General features: G+C 54.7%; 1 protein-coding gene across 4 annotated transcripts; it reads right to left on the bottom strand.

The window, feature by feature from the left end:
* Positions 1-1427: 1427 nt before the first annotated feature.
* Positions 1428-15358, bottom strand: FAM163A (family with sequence similarity 163 member A). Of its 4 annotated transcripts, none has more exons than XM_083867175.1 (5): positions 15215-15358; positions 3714-3809; positions 3329-3351; positions 2735-2849; positions 1428-1895 (listed from the first exon to the last, which is right to left on the bottom strand). In XM_083867175.1, the coding sequence occupies exons 4-5, from the start codon at positions 2825-2827 to the stop codon at positions 1491-1493; spliced, it is 498 nt and encodes a 165-aa protein (XP_083723301.1). In that variant the 5' UTR covers positions 2828-2849; positions 3329-3351; positions 3714-3809; positions 15215-15358; the 3' UTR covers positions 1428-1490. The 4 variants fall into 4 exon arrangements, with proteins under 4 accessions (XP_083723301.1, XP_083723302.1, XP_083723303.1 ...); XM_083867176.1 differs by lacking the exon at positions 15215-15358 and adding an exon at positions 14099-14130; XM_083867177.1 differs by lacking the exon at positions 15215-15358 and adding an exon at positions 13938-13984.
* Between the last annotated feature and the right edge of the window lie 1748 nt (positions 15359-17106).

The raw sequence follows: 17106 nt of genomic DNA, 5'->3' as shown, positions 1-17106 counted from the left end.
TTCTGTGAGCGGTGGGATGATTTCTAAATTGCAGTGGTGAAAATAAAACCCCGCCACTCACTTTCTGAACAGTCCTACCCCATATTGCAAAGGCATGGCAAGGGTTTCCTGCCATTGCCTCCAACAGCACCCGCAGGGATCACTGCTGTCCCTCCTCCCTGCTGTGAATGGGAAGTGCTCAGCAGAGTAGTCTCACACTGGTTGCTATGGAAGTGCCTGGGAATGATGGAGATGTCCCTTTAGTAATTTTTCACCTAATTTGATTTATGGAGGAAGAAGAAACTTTCCCACATTCATTTTTGTGGAAAGGCAGAGTCACTGGCTGTCATTGCCAGCTGCAGTGCCGGTGAACCCACATTCATAACATGCTCAAGACAAATCTGAGTCTTGCACCCTCTTCTTCCAGAAGCAAAAGCAGGAGGACCTCAACCACCTGAGCATCACTCTCCAGTGGGAGGGCCCTGCAAAGGAGACATGAGCCAGTGGGCTCTGCTGTTGCTGTCAAAAGCAAAATCTGTCCTAAAGCCAACCTTCCTCTGGCTGTCAGAGCTGTCAGGCTGGGGCTTTGAAAGCTGAAGGTGACCAAAACTGCAGTTATTTAGGAATTCAATTCTTCCCATTAGTAAAATCTTGCCATATTCATGGGTCCAAGTTAAAATTGCTCCTAAGAAAGCTTGTGAAGAGTAGAAGAGGTGTGGGCTTTGGCCGGAGAAGGACTGGCCCATGCCTTTTGGCGTGGGTGAGCACTTTCACGAGAAACTTTGCCTCCCACAGCAGTGACCTAAATTCAAATCCTGAACTTCTTCAGGACGTGCCAAGACCGAAGCAGGTGTGGGAGACGGTGCCCTATCTTACACTTGAACAGAAAAGCTAACTGCTAGCGGCAGCCAACGCAGTACGAGGGGAGCAGGATGACCTGGATCTTCCCTTCTTCCCTTGCCCATCGCTGAGGAGCGCTGCCATGCCCTGCTGGGCACTGGGAGTCACCGGGGATGGTTCATCAGCCCATTGCTCCCTGTGCCAGAGGCTGCGGGCATCGCCTCGGGGGCTCTGAGGGGACACCGACGGCCTCGCTGGGCTCAGGGAGCTGTGAGGGGACACCGACGGCCTCGCTGGGCTCAGGGGCTGTGAGGGGACACCGACGGCCTCGCTGGGCTCAGGGAGCTGTGAGGGGACACCGATGGCCTCGCTGGGCTCAGGGAGCTGGGAGTAATTAAATTAGGTTGTACTGTACATAGCCCTCGTTAGACAAGTCCCTTTGGGAGAGAGAGAGTAGAGAATAATGACACTTATGATGGACTCGGAGGTGGCCGGTTCAGCGCTGCCCTTTGAGGCGTCACTCGCCTTCGGGCCCGCGAGGCTGGGCCGTGCCGGGCGGCTCGGCAGGGCCATGCCGGCCCCGGGCCGGGCTACGGGCTCCTCTCCTCAAAGACAAGTGAACAGCCCCTTCCCTGGATAGAGCACCAGCTGGGGACACCCTGCGCTGGCGGCTACACGTCCGTGCTGATGGCCCGCGGGTTGGGGACGCTGTCGCGGAGGAGGCCGTGGCGGCTCAGCGTGTAGCTTTGCAGGGCGGCCATGCTGAGGGGCGGCCCCATCTCCTTGTAGCAGGCGGGGGTGTAGGTGACCCTGTCGCCCCCGTTGCGCACCATGTCGGCAGTCCGGATGTAAAACGGGGAGCCGTACGGGGAGCAGGTCGGGCAGTAGGGGTGAGCCCCGTGCTGGTTGAGCTCGCTGGGCGGCGCGGGGCTGCCCTGCCCGTCCACCAGGCGGGAGCTGCAGGCGTTACACATGACGAGGTGCGAGTGCGCGGGCAGGTCGGGCTCTTCCTCTTCCTCCTCCTCCTCCTCCTCCTCTTCTTCCTCAACGGAGTCATTTTTCTTACAGCAGTAGTACTGCAGGGAAGGGAAGGGAAGGGGTTGTGTGAGGGGAAGCGGAGCAGCCCTGACACATGCCCATCCCCTCATCCCCCTGCCAGAGGAACCCTCTTGCTGATCTGCTCCATCATTCCCGGGTCCTGTGGGGCGGCAGCAGCCAGACCGAACCTGGAGCTGAGGTGCTGCAGGACGCACCTGCTCGGGAACTCACCCTCATCCCCCTGTGAGGTTTGCAAGGGGAGTTTCACCCTGCCGGTATTTCATCCTGTCAGTTGGAAACTGCTCCAAGTAAGCGCTGTGCTTTCCATCACACGGGCATTGCTGCATGGCCCAGACTTCACATTAACTTTTAAAGAGCAGAAGGTTGTAGCTAGCCGTTGTTGAAAGCCTCCTCAGTTAACTTACAAAGGGGGAAAAAAAATTATATAAAAATCTCCATCTGGTACTGCAAACCCAGCCAAGCCTGCACCTCAATTAGCAAGTGCTGCAGAGCCTCAAAAGCCTCAGGGCAGTACCCCCCACACCTCGGGGAAGGAAGGACATCACTGCAGCACCTGCGGGGATAGGAGGTTTCACCTCCCTGCCATCACAGGAAAAAAAAAAAAAAAAAAAAGCCCATCCAGACCCTTCCTGCAGCAGCACCTTGGCCCAGGGAGCACAGAATTATAAAATAGCCTGAACTGGAAGGACTGAGTCCAACTCCTGGCCCTGCGCAGGACAGCCCAAAATTCACACCATGTGCCTGAGAGCATTGTCCAAGCACTTCTTAAGCTCTGGGAGGCTTGGGGCTGTGAGCACTGCCCTGGGGGGAGCTCGTTCCAGTGCAGGGTGAGGGTGGCAAGGTGGGGGACACTCACCTGTAGCCTACAGTAGCAGAGCACAGCAATGATGCACAGTAGGATCACCGTCGCTAGGATTCCCCCGGTGATAACAACAGTTCCCGCTGTCATCCGACCGATTCTCCATCAAACTCTGGAAGGCAGGAACACAAAACTCACCTTCCCTGGTTTTGTCATCACATCAGGGATGTGATGCCCACAAGCCATCCCAAAATATTGCATCCTCATTCCCCTTTCCCCAGCTGGAGAGGTATCATCTAATATTCTCCTCCTCTTCTTAGTGAGAGGACACCTGAATTGCAGCATCACATCCCCTCACTGTTATTGCTGTTCTGGCTTGGGGTCTTTGTCAAACACCCCACAGCCCACTGGCAAAACCTTGCCCTTACTGAGCCAAAAGGGACAATTTCCACCCTCCTGGGGCAGAAAATCCAGTTTCTGCTTCAAAATGCAGGAACAAACCTGGGTTTTGACCAGGCAAAGCCAACAAGGAGCCTTTGAATGCCACAACAGTCTGAGCCCAGAAATTGCACCCCGGCTGCTTGTCAGGCACTTACAAGGCTGAGCAGCCCCTGCCCCCATCCCAGGCCATGGCACCCAGGGGATACTCACGTTTAGTGACGGAGACGTTGGACCTGGAACAAGTGGAGGGAGAGGTTAGACATGGCCTGACAGCACCCCTTGCACCTGCCTGCCTTTCCCCATTTTCCAAGTATTTGCCTCAATTTGGGATCTGCAGGAAGCCCAGCTTCACCTCCGTGCTATTCTCTTTAATTTGAAGCAGGGAAAAGAAGCATTTCCCAAGCTGGGAGCAATGTTCTACAGGAACAGGGCACAGGCCTGGCTTAGTCAGCACTTGGCCTTTTCCACTTTAAAATTTATTACCAGGAAGACGGATGCATCGTCGCGCTGGTGTTTTAGGTGCCGCCAGGAAATGAAATCTCTCCTCCATCCCCTCCAGGACAGCATATTCCCCTCCCACCCCACGGACACTTACCCGGAAAAGGACAGGCAGGATGTCACAGTCACGCTGGCCCCGGGCCAGATGGTGAGGACAGGCAGCACCACATGGCCACAGGGAGACTCAGCAGCCCTGGGAGGAAGAACAAGGAGAAAAACTCCACTGTCAGCTCATCCCCCTACCCAAAGGGGCTGCCCAGTGTCCACATCTCCACCAATGCCACCTCTGTCACCACAGTGGGGCTAAATAAATTGCTTTTCTTTAGGAAGACTGTCAGGAAGGGTGACTGCTGCAGAGGTATGAAAAGCAAACTGCCAGGAAATGATGATCCTGTGCCCCAAACCTGCCATTTCACCAAAACTGAGGGCTTGTAGCAAGAAGTGGGTGCAGCCATTGCCCCATCACCCCCCCGGCAATGCCCAGTGCAGTTGCATTTCATTATTGGCCCCCGTGTCCCTCTGTGCCTTGTCCAGAGCAGGGATAATTGATAGGGCCCAAGTGCCAGCCCGTTGCAGCTGAGGAGATCTAATTACCTACTCACCACGTGGCCCTAATTAACGGAGAGAGAGGTGGCAGCTTCCAGGCGAGACCTTCCCAACTCTGCCCTGGCCCCTCTCTGCTGCGTGTCCCAGCAGGCACAGTGTGGAAGCTTCCTCCCCAAAGTCACCCACCCTCCTCACTCTGCTGTGGTGGTTTGCACATCCTGCCTGCCACAAATTGATTTTCAGCTCGTGGGAAGTTCCTGTAAGAAGCCAAAAGGCGAGCACGCATTGGATTTCCTCCTTGAGCCTCTCTCACACACGAAACAAAGGAAAAAAAACCCAAAGAAATCAATATGTCCATAACCCAGCTAATATCTCCATCCATCAGGAGACCCAGCACAGAGCTAATAATAGAGACCAACACACTCAGCTCCTGCTCCCTGTTACTAAACTGTACCCTGAACCACTGCCAGGAGTGTGAGGGGACACACTGGGAGCCTTTGGTATGGTTGTCACCTCCCCAGGTGCCCCCCTTAACAGGGAAAAGGTGACAGTGGGTGGCTGAAAGTGGCAAACGCTGACCTTTGATGACCCCAAGAGGGACACGCCACAAGCTGGGCAGTGATGGATGATGCAGGCAGCTGTTCACGTCCAGAAAACTTCATTTTATGGGAGCTGTGATTTGATTTAGAGCTCAGAAAGCAGCATCCAATTAGCCTGAGGATTGGAGTGAGCAGGCAGCCCTGGAGAATGACCCTGGGCAAGGAAGAACTAGCCTTGGAGATCCTTTGGTCACCTCTCAGAACTGAGTGTCTCAGAGGATGGCTGGGCTTCCACATGCCCCACCTCTGGTATTCCTAATTCTGGGAATGCTGGAATCAGCATTTCACTAGTCCTGCTCAGGAACTGGGCTCTCCTTTATTAAAACAGTAAATGTTAAACAAAGACAAAAAAAGAAGCACAAGAGAAGTGCTGCCTTTCCTCTTCTCTTTGGAGGGGGTGTTTTTCAAGAGGAGGAAGTTCTTGCCCTTCTCCCCTTCCCCAAACCCAGCCCACCAGCAGCCCAGAAGTTAATTTTCTACCAAGTTTGTGCCTATAAAATAGGTTTCTCTAGCCCACAGCTCTTTCCTGCATGGATGAAGGGAATGGAACACCTCCCAGGGAAGGAGCAAGAGGCACAGTCTCAGGGGTTTGGGGAATTACAGACAAAATATGGCCACAAAGGGGCAGGACAACTAGAGCAGCCTTTTCACATCTCTGCCACCAGGAACCAGCCCATACCCATTTTCCATCCACCCTTCCCAAACACATCCTAGCCTGCTGGGAAAGGAGCATTTTGGGCTCCACACAGCCCCACCACTCCATCCCAACAAAAGGGCATGCATTTTTATGGATCCTGTAAAAGCCTGGGCTGCACTGTGAGCTGAACTGAGCTCTCCTGGAGCAGGACAGGACACAGAGGCAACCCAGGGGGATGCACAAATCCAATTGCCTGAGGCACAGTCCCTTTTCTCCTTCTGGCTTAAAAATGGAGTGGAGAGTTGTTTAAATATTTAAATACCCCAGGTTGAGCAGCTGCCTTGGCACTCACTGCTCACCTGCTCCCAGGTAGCTCAGGAGAGGCAACAACCCAAGGGTGGCCATGGGGACCCTTTGGCACACAAATCATCTGGATAAAATCAGGATTTGTACATTTTCTTCAATTGATGTTGCCTCACAGCACAAAGTTACAGTCTGAAAAGTGACTCTGGGAACGAGTGGCATCTCAGGCTTCTATATTTATTCTCCTTCAGTGACATCCATAGCAGATTTGCACGGTCTGCAGGTTGATGGGGAGGTTTTGCCAGCCACCAGCACTCCCAGCCCAGCTGAGACACTCCCATCCTTACTCACCCTGGATGTCCCTGCGGCCTCGAGCTCATCCCTGCCACCCAACAGGGGTCAAACACTCACCCCAGAGCTCAGGAACTGGTTTAGGCTGGGGCAGGGTATGGTTATACACCAAGAGCATCATGCCCAACCTTGCCATGAGTCCTGCCCCTACCCAGGCTCTGCTCTCCTGGATTTGCTCTGCAGCTCATGGGATAATTCAATGAAATGTCTGCCTGGTAAATTAGCCCAGCCGCTGCCTCACCAGAGTCATCTCCCAGGGCCTAATTGGAAAAAACCAGCATCAGGGGCTGCCTTTTCAAAACAGATTATGGCAGCAAACAACAGGGCAGCTCCCAGGCAGCTGCAACCTGCCCCACACGGAGCCAGCCCAGAGATTCAGGGGGATCAACCCTCTGCTGCAAAGCCCCAGCCATGGGGCAGGATGGGTGCTCAGGCAAGGCTGGGGTCCCCCAAACTCCCTGCATGTCACTGCTTTGTGCTGCAAAGCAAGGGGACAAACCAAGGTGTGGGGGAGCAGAGCCAAGGAGACCCCTCCACACAAACAAGCCGAGCCAAATGAAATTTTACCCAGAGCAATGGCAGTGTGGGATGCAGCTGGCAGCCCCCCAGTAACCTCCTTCTGGTCCCAGTGCTTGTCCCCAGGCTTCCTGCCCAGGTGGCAAACCCCTGGGTCACTGTAAAGCCAAATCAGCTGAACCTGCTGCTGGAGTTATACTGGAGCCTGGACCAGTCTGCAGACAGAAATCACAGCAGCAGTTGAGAAAACTTTTATTTCTGCCTGCTGCAGAGAACTCCAAATAAGGTTTTTCCCATCAGAAAGCGTGTTTCCTGTGACCCATTTCCTCCCCGAGGCTTTTTCCTGCTGTGATGCCTTTGGTGCCTTGAGCCCTGTGGGGTTTTCCCAGCAGTTTTGCTGCAGCCAGCACCCTGCTCCAAGATATTACAAGGGCAGCCAGGTCACAGAGGTGACACTGTCCCCCAGCTGAGGCTCCAGTGACTCATAGTAAGTCACCAAAACCAAAAATTCTGTGCCCTGATGCAAATCTGCTCTTGCTTTCCCTCCACCACCTGGACCAGCTCCCCAAGGTTGCCTCTTCCCAGCCCAGGGATGGGAAAGACAAAATACCAATGAGGATGTGAAACCAGCTCTTTTCTTGCAAATGCTTTGTGGAAAGGGCAAGATATTAATCACAATTAAAAAAAAAAAAATCAAACACCTTCAAAGGTGGAAGTTGCCAGCCAGACCCCAGCTCCCAGGTGGGCACGAAGGGCTGCACTCCTGCTGTAACCCTGCTCCTGACCTGTCGAGCCCAGGAGATCCCTTTGCCTGGCCGTCAAACTCCACCAAAAACCACCTTCTCACACACCCAGGTTCACTGCCTCCCACACCGTGCCCCGTCCTGCCCCGTGGGAGCCCAGGAGAACTTCCCTGCCAACAGCACTTTGTCTTTACAGCCACAAAGGACCAAGGATCCCCCTCTGATCCCTGTCCAGGTGTGTGAAGCCCTGGCACACCCTGGGACCAGCTGGCACATCTGCATTCCTCTCCCTGGGAGACCTCCCAGCACTTCTCAGACTTCTGGAGGAAGGGCAGCTTTGCAGGCTGGGACGTCTCAGGCACGGATTATCCTGGTATCTCGTTACTTGGGCATCTCATCTGCCCTTTATCTCCTTAAGCGACTATTCAGATCCCGTCTCGCCTGCCTGCGTGGAATAACCGCAGCCACGGATACGATGGAGGGACACAGAAGGGACTGTCACCCCACCCTGTCCCCAAAAACACACACACCCCTCAAACCCTGCCGGCTCAGCCAGGGCTACACCTGGATCAGGCAACTCTCTATATAATTACGGCCCCATTTGCAGCTCCTCCTCATTGCAGGGCGGGAGAATGGCAGCTCCCTCCTCATCCTCCCCCCCACGTCTCCTACCCGCTGTGTTTGCTCGGCCGGCTCCCAGTCAGCCCAGCTCGGGAGCCGGGGCGGGTGGATGCGGTCCCGGGAAGGGTGGAGAGCAGCCCCGGACACAGGGAAGGTGTCAGACGTGGGCAGCCCACAGCAGGACGCGGGATGGGAATATCCTCGGCCCGATCCACACGGCTCATCTCCCGCCGCTGTGCCCAGGGCTCCTCCCGGGGCAGCTCCTGCCAAAAGCCCCGGGTGGCCAAGGCCAGGAACGTGTGCCGGGGAGCCGCTCTACCGTGGTCCCAAAATAACCAGGGACAAAACCGGCGGCATGAAGCCAAGTCACACAGAGAAAGGCTTTTGAGATTATCCTGCACGTCAGATCCCCACGGGAGCTCCGGAGCCAGGCAGCACCTGGCCAGCATCCCTGCTGCAGGCACCGTCCCTGCCAGCAGCCACACATCCCCACGAGGAGCAGCTGCAGCAGCCGGGAGTGGAGCGAGCCAGGACGCTGGGTGTGTCCCAGGTGAGACTGACCCTTGCCAAAAAGCTGGAGAATTTCCCCACACATGTATGCTAAAGGCTTGGGACCTTGCCCACAGCCACGGCCTGAAGAGAGCCAGAGCCCAGGTTGGATCCTGCTGTACTGTGGATCCCTGGAGGATACAGACCTGGAGAGCCAGGACTTGGATCTTATTTGCAGCCCATAATTGTCCCAGCAAAAGACATGGATCCTTGTGAGATCAGAAAGGAGCAGGAAAGGATATTTGCTTCCACCTTGATTCCACCCTGGTGTTTTTACCTTGCACTGCTGTGGGTATCCCACGACTGATTTAACCCCGTGGCAAGGCACCAACACAGCACAGGTATTCCCCAGCATCAGCCAGCATTCCCAGCATTCGTCCCAGACTCTCCCCAGCAATGTGATGGAGCCAAGCCTCCTGTCAAGGATGCTCCACTATTCATTCCCAGCCCGGGACAGGTCTCTCCAGCATTCTCATTGCTTCAAGATGAAATCTTCAACTTCCCCCACCAGTGGGCTCTTACCATCAGGGCAAAGACATAAAGACCTCATCTGAACCCCTCCATTCCCTGGGGACTGCAAACACACTCTTTGGATATATAATCTCCCTGGTTTGATTTTCTTGCTCCTCTCCCATAGGAAGGTGCATGCTCTGCTCTCCAGTGGGAGATTCCACCAGGACTGTGACACCAAATGCATCTTCATCCCGGGCACACAGTGGAAGAGGAGGATCAATCCCAGAAGCATTGTTTAGAGAAACCTCACAGAGTATCCCCATCAAGATCCAGCTGAGCAGAGCAGTGAGTTTTCCTCCAAAGATTTTTTTTTTTTCATTAAGTCAGTTTCTCAGCAGCTTTCTGTGAAACAACCCCCAGGGCAGCTTCTCCTCCAAGACATCACTTCATCATCACCCTCCTTGCCCTGGACATCGATGCCATCTCGCCCTTCCCACCTCATTCCCACCATTCCCATAAAAATTCTTTCCCCAGTTTCCCAGTTCCCACACGGATCTGTGCTTGCTGCCCTACCCCAGCTCCTCCCAGCCTGACACATGAAACACAACTTGTGCAGACCCTTTCCGTGTAGCAGCAAGCTCTGCTCCCGAAAGCAGAGCCCAGGGGAAAAGCTCTGGATGAGGCTGGAGCCTCTGTAATCCCATCAGCTGCAGTCCCCCTGGCACGGCACACGGGGCGGATCCCTTGTGCCGCGGCGTCACCCAATTTACGTGTTTTGCTAAAATAAAGCACAAAATAAAATCTCTGTCTCCCCCCCTGGGTTTAACCCCTGCCCTCCCGCAGCCTGGGGACTGGTGGCTGAAACAGTGGGTGGTGTTTGAAGGGTGCTGCTCCTCAGGGACACGCAGGGGATGTCCCCCTGTGTTTTGCCAGCATCTGCCCTCCTCCTTGCATGTGTGTTTGCTAGACAGCCACTGTGGAGGGATTCAATTAGCATAGACATCATTAGGGGTAATTGCGCTGTTTACCAGTTAAGAGGAATGAAGGGAGATGAGCCTTGTGTGTCTGCCCATAGGGTGAGGGGCCACCACCACTCTTCTTGGCTCAGGAGATCTTTAAATCCCGCTTTACAGTAGGAAAGCTATATGGATGCCTATCGGTGATTCACTGCATTTCCCTTCCACATTTTGCTACTTGCCTTATATTCATCTCCATCCAAACATGGGGCCAGCTGAAATCTCTCTCTGGTAGGCCCCTGGATCTGCCTACCAGATCCAGGGAAGGGTTAAACAGGACGTGGCCATCAGCATCTCTAACAAACCAGGTACATCTCTGCCCACTTCCAGCTGGCCAGGTGCTCTTTGGCACCAGGGAACAGACAACCCCCCCCCCCCCCCCCCCCCGCCCCAGATCACAGCTCCTCCAACAAAAAACACAACTCTAGGGCTGGTTATAGTTTAATCCCACTCTCACAGTAACTGCTAATCTGCACGGTGTTTGGGAAATGTCTTTTTTTCCAAGGGAAAGGGAGATGGAGGGTGCCAGCCCTGGGGAGGAGGGCACGGGGAAGGGCAGCCTCTTCCCCCACATGATGCAAGACCTGCTGCTCCGACTGCCAGCATCCCCCCGGCATGTTCGCTTGGAGTAGAAACAGAGATTTATTTTAATGACTCATTAAAACCTAATTGCATTCAGGCAGCAATACAGAGAGAGGAGCCTCCCACGTGCACCAGTACTACAGTCAGGAGGGCTCTCGGAGCCTCCCCGAAAGCACAAGGCAGACAGACTGTCTCTTTTTGGTGGGGCCAGACATCAGGGCCAGCTGCTGGCTCTGGAAGTGTGGCTTTGTGATCAGGATCCAAAAACAACCCAGAAAACTCTCTGATCTTCTCTTCGTTTGCCTCTGTCTGCCTGATGTGGCAGCTGCCACCAGCTGCTCATCCCTGAGCTCCAGGGAGGAGACGTGACTTGCCCAGAGCTTGGATGCCCATCTCCAGGGCCTCTGGGTGACCATGTCCTAGCCTTGGGGACACAAGTGTTTGTTATTTCCCCCTGGGCTTCCAAGGGCCCCCTGCCAGGAGCAGGGTGGGATTTGCACAGGAGCAGGTCACCTAGGCAGAGAGCTGGATGTGGCACAGGGATGAGTTGCTCCTCCCATCCCGAGGGCACCACTAAGTGGTCCTGCTAAAAACCAGCCAGCCTGGAGGGGAACCAGCCCAAACCCCACCACTGGCCATCCAGGGAAACCCTTGCTACTGACACCACTCATGAGGAGCCCACATACCTCATCCTTCCCAGTGGGATCCAGACCCAGTGACAGCCACGCCACCCATGGGAACAGGAGTTTACAGCCACTCTGACTTCCAGAGATCCCCATCCTCAGGACACACACTGGGAAGCCACTCCTGCCCTTCTCACCAGAGTGAATCCATTGACATCGACCTGAGGTTCTCTCCTGCTGGAAAGTTGCCCCATGCAGGGATGGGAAAGCCATAAGTCCCCTTTCCTGCTCTGCAGTTCAGACACCCACAGTACCCACAATGATGCCAATGGTGTGCTGTGGGAGGACAGCCCACCTGGAAACAAACACCATATGGAGTGGATAGGGTCACCCAGCCACAGCTCTGCTTTCCAAGCCACCAGGGATCCATCTGTCAGAGGCTGCCCATCCATTGGGATCCTGGAGCACAGCCCCATAGCTGCACACAGCAGGGGAGGCTGGAGCCACACATTGCTCTGGGGTCAAACACAGGGCACAGCACCTGACCCAAACCCCACTGCTTGTGGTAAAGCCAAGTGGAGTCATTCCAGGATCAGGTCCAGGACTGCCTTTTCCATAAAGCTACGGGAAAAGCTCACCTGCAGTTGCTTTACAAGACTACTCCCACTCCCTTCACCCACTGCATCCCAACCAGAGCAAGGAGGCACAGTGCAACCGGGCACAGGCGGGCCAGCCCTGCGGAGCTAAACCCTGCTGGATTTCAGACCAGGTTTTTTCTTTTTCTCGTTGATTTATCACACAGCAGGGCTACAGACTCATCCATCACTCAGGATGCTCCACCTCACGCAGCCCCATCAGGCGGGAGCGGGGCCGGCCGGGGTGGTCACGCACACACCGACCGCCACACGCGCCCAGTGAGAAGGAAAACCCGACGTGAAGTCTGTGAGTGTCTCCCGCAAATGAAGTGTGAAACTCCCTTTCAAGAGAACAAGGGTAACGGAGCCACGATAAATATTTCATCCTGGTGGGAAAGCAGCGACAGGGAAGGTTAGGAGGGCAGAGATGCCAGGAGGGATAGGGGGCAGCAGGGATGGAGGATGGAGGGGGAAGAAAGTGGAGGCAGCCAGGGCAGGGAACAAAGGGAATACCACAGCCTGACCTTATTTCTGTTTGCCACTTGCCCAGGGGGCTATCAGATTTGAGGCATGACCACAAAGAAAATAGGAGCATATCTTGTGTTCCTGTTTGTGTCCACGGCTAAGCTGGGTGACCCTGCACCAGCTGGGAGCAGCTCAATGCTCCATCCTAACTCTTCTCCAGCAGACACATGTAGCTGTGTGGTTCTCCTGTCAGTCATATACCCAAAATGCCCCACGCAAAATGGCTGGAGGATGCTCTGCATTTCTCCACAGAGGAGGGTTGGCCGAGTGGAAAACCCTTCACACCTGATTTCCACCCTGCAAAGGGTCTTTTGGGCTGGAGCAGTGCAGGGCTGAGCTGCCTCTCCTAAGTGGGTCTCTGGAGCTGGCTGTCCTCAGGCTTGTAGCCAGGCTGAAATCCAGCACTTTGGAAAGAGATGGACAAGGACTTCACATCCCAGCAGTGATGGTGCTGGAATAGGATGGGACTCACTGATCTGATGTTCACCGTCACACTGAGAATGGCAGCCTATTGATGCTTTCCCCTCTTGGATTTTCAACAGGTGAAAAAGTCCTTCCTAGGAAAAGCCTTTTCTCCCAATCTTTGGCAAAGCCCAGGTTAGAACCCTTTGGATTCTGCAGGAACAACGCTGAATGCCAACCAGCAGCCCCAGAACACACAGAATCCTTCAAACAGCATCACAGGGAATTCTGAGGCTTAGGCAAGCAAGGGGCAAAGCTGGAGAAGGGAAAAAAAAAAAACAGCCCCAGAAACACAAGCCTCGGTCAGGGTGGAATATTCCACCACCCCTTAGAAAATCTCTCTGCTGGAGAGACAATCAATAGTACACAAATGAAATACAGCTGAAAACACTAAATGTTTCCACATGCCCTTTTGGAGGGAATAAAATCCTCCAGGATAACCTTAAGAGAAAACAAAAGGCAGGCAAATAGCTCAGGCACAGGTCTCCTTTAATTACTGCAGCCCAGTGAGAGATAAAACAGAGATCCTTCAGAATAAACAAAAGGATTTGATTTCCTCCACTTCAGCAAAGGCAGCCACCATTTCTGTGGAGAGGTTTGGTGGTGAGGTTGGGGATTTGATGGGCTGATATGTCCTTGATGCATGGCAAAGCTTTGGGCCCCAGGAGAGGAAGCAGAAGGCTAAGCCCCTGTCTTGGGACTTCCAAAACTTCAAGTGGCTGCAAAGAAGTAGGTTTAGAAACGGCAAAACTCTGTCCTACCCACCCGAGCTGCCATCAGAGTTCACAGGGACTGAACAAACCCATCACAGTGCTAAGTCAGACCACACAACCCTGAGAAAACGAGTCAGGATCTTGTAGGGCACCACAACCCCAGAGCTTCGCCCAGACGAAGCTGTGGTGCAGGGACTCGGTGCAGCCCTGGAATGCAGGGAGCAGGATGATGCTGGGAGCAGGATGATGCTGGGAGCAGGATGATGCCGGGAGCATCCCACCCGAGCATCCCAGCCCGTTGTGCTCGGCGCCCCCACCACTCGAGCACCACTCGGCTTTCCCCCTTCCCATCGCAGCCCCAGTCCCTGCCAGAGCCTTTCCCTGGCCCCGAGGCCCCCGGAGAGCCGCGGAGCGGGGGAGGAGGGCGGCGGGGTGCCCGAGCCCTACCTGGGCGCCCGGGCCGGGCAGCAGCGGGCGGCGGCGGGTCCGGAGCGCGGCGGCGGCTGGGGCGGGGACGGGCCGGGACCGCGGGGGAGGGCCGGAGGAAGAGGAGGAGGACAAGAGCAATAACAGCGGGAATAATAAATAATAGGAAGAAGAATAATCACCGGAGCGGTGGAGCGGGAGCGCCCAGGCGGGTCCGGCCGCGGGGGAGGAGTTTGCCGGGGCCGGAGCTGCCGCCCCCAGCACCGCCCCCGGCCCCACGGCAGGGGAAGAGGGGGGACACCCACTCAGCACACACAAAGCCTAATCCTCTCCCGGGGGAGCACACACTGGCAGCACCTCCGAACTCTTGGGTACCTTCAGGCTACCCCCAAAGACAAGCCCTGCAGCACCCCAGTCACTCTCAAACCCACAACATCCCCGTGCCCGGATCCTGCAGCACCCCAGGCACCCCAAAGCCACTCTTGCAGTGCCCCGAGCACTCCCATCCCTAAGAGTGTCTCCTGATGTCAGCACTGCTGTGGCTGCCTGCTGGGTGTCCAGAGGCTCTGGCTTGATCCATTCACCATGTTCCAGCTACTCTTACTCCTTTGCCTCTGCAAACAGCCAGGAGAAAAACCCATCACACACACCGCTGCCACAGGGATGAGCCAGGCCCAGGGGTGAGGATGCCGAGCCTGTCCACCATTTTCAGACAGAACGAGCCCCCTTCCCATGACTCCCTGTAGAACACATCTCCCTTAGCAGACACTGGCTCCCCAGTGTGAGGCCAGAGCCACTGCTGCCTTTGCTGCCAGCTCGGCCCATTGCTGTGTGCTCCAAGCCCGTGTTGGCACTGGGAAGCCACACACACATAAAAGGTGTTGTCCCCAGTAAGAGTTTCCAGCTGCTGGGAAGCGTCGAAGCTCCAAAGCAAGGGTTTAAGCTGGAGAAGGTACAGCTTGCAGTTGGCATTGCCTTTGGAAGCAGAGAGTTGCTCACTGCTGGGAGCTACGATAAAGATAATTGAATCTCATGCCTTGCACCATGAGCTGACCACTGCGAGTGTGAGGATTACTGTGCCAGGAGAACATGTGTCTGCCTGCTTCTCTCTGATTTTGGTCTCAACAGGGCATGAAAGCCATGGCAAGGCAGTGCAGCTTGGTGGGATCAATGCAGAACCTCTGCTACAGCAAGGCAGGCAAACTCTCCTGTGCTTCAGTTTCTTAAGGACAAGACACCACGGATACTTTTCCTCCCTGCAGAGCAAGCTATGAAGCTGGGCAGAAAACACCACTCACCTTCTCCTCCGTCACCTTGCCGTCCGTCAGGGCATCCCGTTGGGCACGGATTGCTCTCCCTGTTCTTCCAGCCCAGCCCTTGCAGCTGCTGGCTGCCCGTGCCAGGAGCCTGACCCGCTGATTCCTCCCCGGGATCCAGCAGCAGAGCCGAGCCGGGAGGAAATGAAAGCTCGTTTGGATGCAAACGGCTCTGCGCCTTCAGCAAAAGGGCAGGATGAATTATGAAATGCAAAGGAGAGATAAGTGGGTCCTGCCACAACACTTACCCTCTGTGCTGCAGGGTCCGAGCGCCTGCTGGCTGTGGGATGAACACACCAACACCTGCACTCAGCCCGGCCAGGGACAGCCTCCCTATTCCCCTGCCGGTAGGGGAATCCACATCATCCACTCCAGCACATCAGAGGGCTGGCAAATTCAGAGGAGTGCTGGGCGAGAAGAGCGAGCACACGGAGTATTTCTGCGCAGGGTGGTAGAGATGCATTTTCCTGTTAGCCGGGTTTCAGAGCTGCTGGAGGGATGGGAATTAGAGACAGCCAGGCGAGCACGGAGGAGGAGGCCAGGAAAAGTGACAAAGTCATTTCCTGGGCTGCTCTGGGCAGGATGCGAGGAGGTGATGACAGCCCAGGATGCAGGGAGAGCCACTTCTCCCCCCAGCAAGCGCTGCCAGGGCCATGGGAGGCGTTATTACAGCTAATTCAGGAACTGACATTTTGCCGTTTCCATGGATGGACATGGAAAAAGAGTTTCTTTGGGATTAAGGAGTCACTTGGTTTACAGGGAGCTGAGATTGCCCAGATCCAGATGATGGTCCTCCATCAGCCCTGTGGCTCTGGCCCGAAGCAGGGCACTGCAGGAGACCAAAACAAAGCGAATGTGAAACAGCATCGCTCCAGCGAGCAGGTTATCAGCTCGCCTGATTCCAATGCTGGTCTCATTTTTTTCCCCCCTCAAGCTGTCTTTCCTATTGTTGTTTCATTATTTTTTAAAGCAATGCATGGGTGACCAAACAGAACAGAGGAGGTGGGATTCCCCACTTTGCGGTGGCTGGGAAAAGCTCAGAAACAGGAGCACCAGATGCTCCGCAACGGGGAGGAAAATGAAAGCCAAAGTTTTTGTTTTCAGTCGATGTGGTTTTAAATAAAACACACGGTTTGGGAGGCTCAGCTGGCGTGTTCAGAGTGTTTGAGGTTAGCACTACTGGCAGATCAAGCAGCGGTTTGATACAGAATACTTGTCAAGGTCTTCTTTCAGTTTGTTTTGGGGCAAGAGCAACACAAAGCACCTGCAAAGCATCCTGCCTTGTTGGCATGCCGGGATCAGCTGCTGCCAGGGCACCACAAACAGCTCAGCATGCCCAGGCCCCAGGAACTCAGGTACCCTGGCAATAGATGGATCATGAGCCTGCCAGACTCTCACCCTCTGCAACCCTCAGATGTTGCAGTACCCACACCTATAATTGACTTGAAAGCTTGTAAGTGTTGCAGCTAATCCAGTATCAGCATGGGAAGTTCTTGTGGGTTTTATAAAATCCCATCTTTCCTGTGCTGGAAAGGGTTTCGCTGACTAGTTTAAAAAAACAAACAAACCATAAAATACTTTTGGTTCCTTCTGGGTTTTTCTCTGTTGTAAAAAATCTAAGGCCCCAGCCTTTTCTTTCCATAATGATACTTCACACCCTTATTCATGAGGATGAACATTCCGGTAAATAACTCAGTGAGTCCTTAGTTTAGGTGCTTCTTCTATATCTGCACATGCAAAACCCAGGAGATGCCCAGGTGTGTGCGCAGAGCCCCAGCCCTGCTGCAGAGCCCTGCTCAGGGCTGCCCTTGCCTTGGTACACCTCACCCCGCTGCACTCCAGCACATCAATCATTTCCTTCCTGTTCAGGCCAG

This window comes from Zosterops lateralis (assembly GCF_965231275.1).
Source record: "Zosterops lateralis genome assembly, chromosome: 9".
Lineage (NCBI taxonomy): Eukaryota > Metazoa > Chordata > Aves > Passeriformes > Zosteropidae > Zosterops > Zosterops lateralis.
The sequence above is the reverse complement of the archived record's forward strand: the minus strand, read 5'-3'. Positions and strand labels throughout refer to the sequence as shown.

Excerpts from the sequence above, each read along its gene's own strand:
- FAM163A (XM_083867175.1), bottom strand. The coding sequence starts at position 2,827 with ATGACAGCGGGAACTGTTGTTATCACCGGGGGAATCCTAGCGACGGTG. Across the intron at positions 1,896-2,734 it reads TCTGCTACTGTAGGCTACAG|TACTACTGCTGTAAGAAAAA; the intron begins GTGAGTGTCCCC and ends CCTTCCCTGCAG.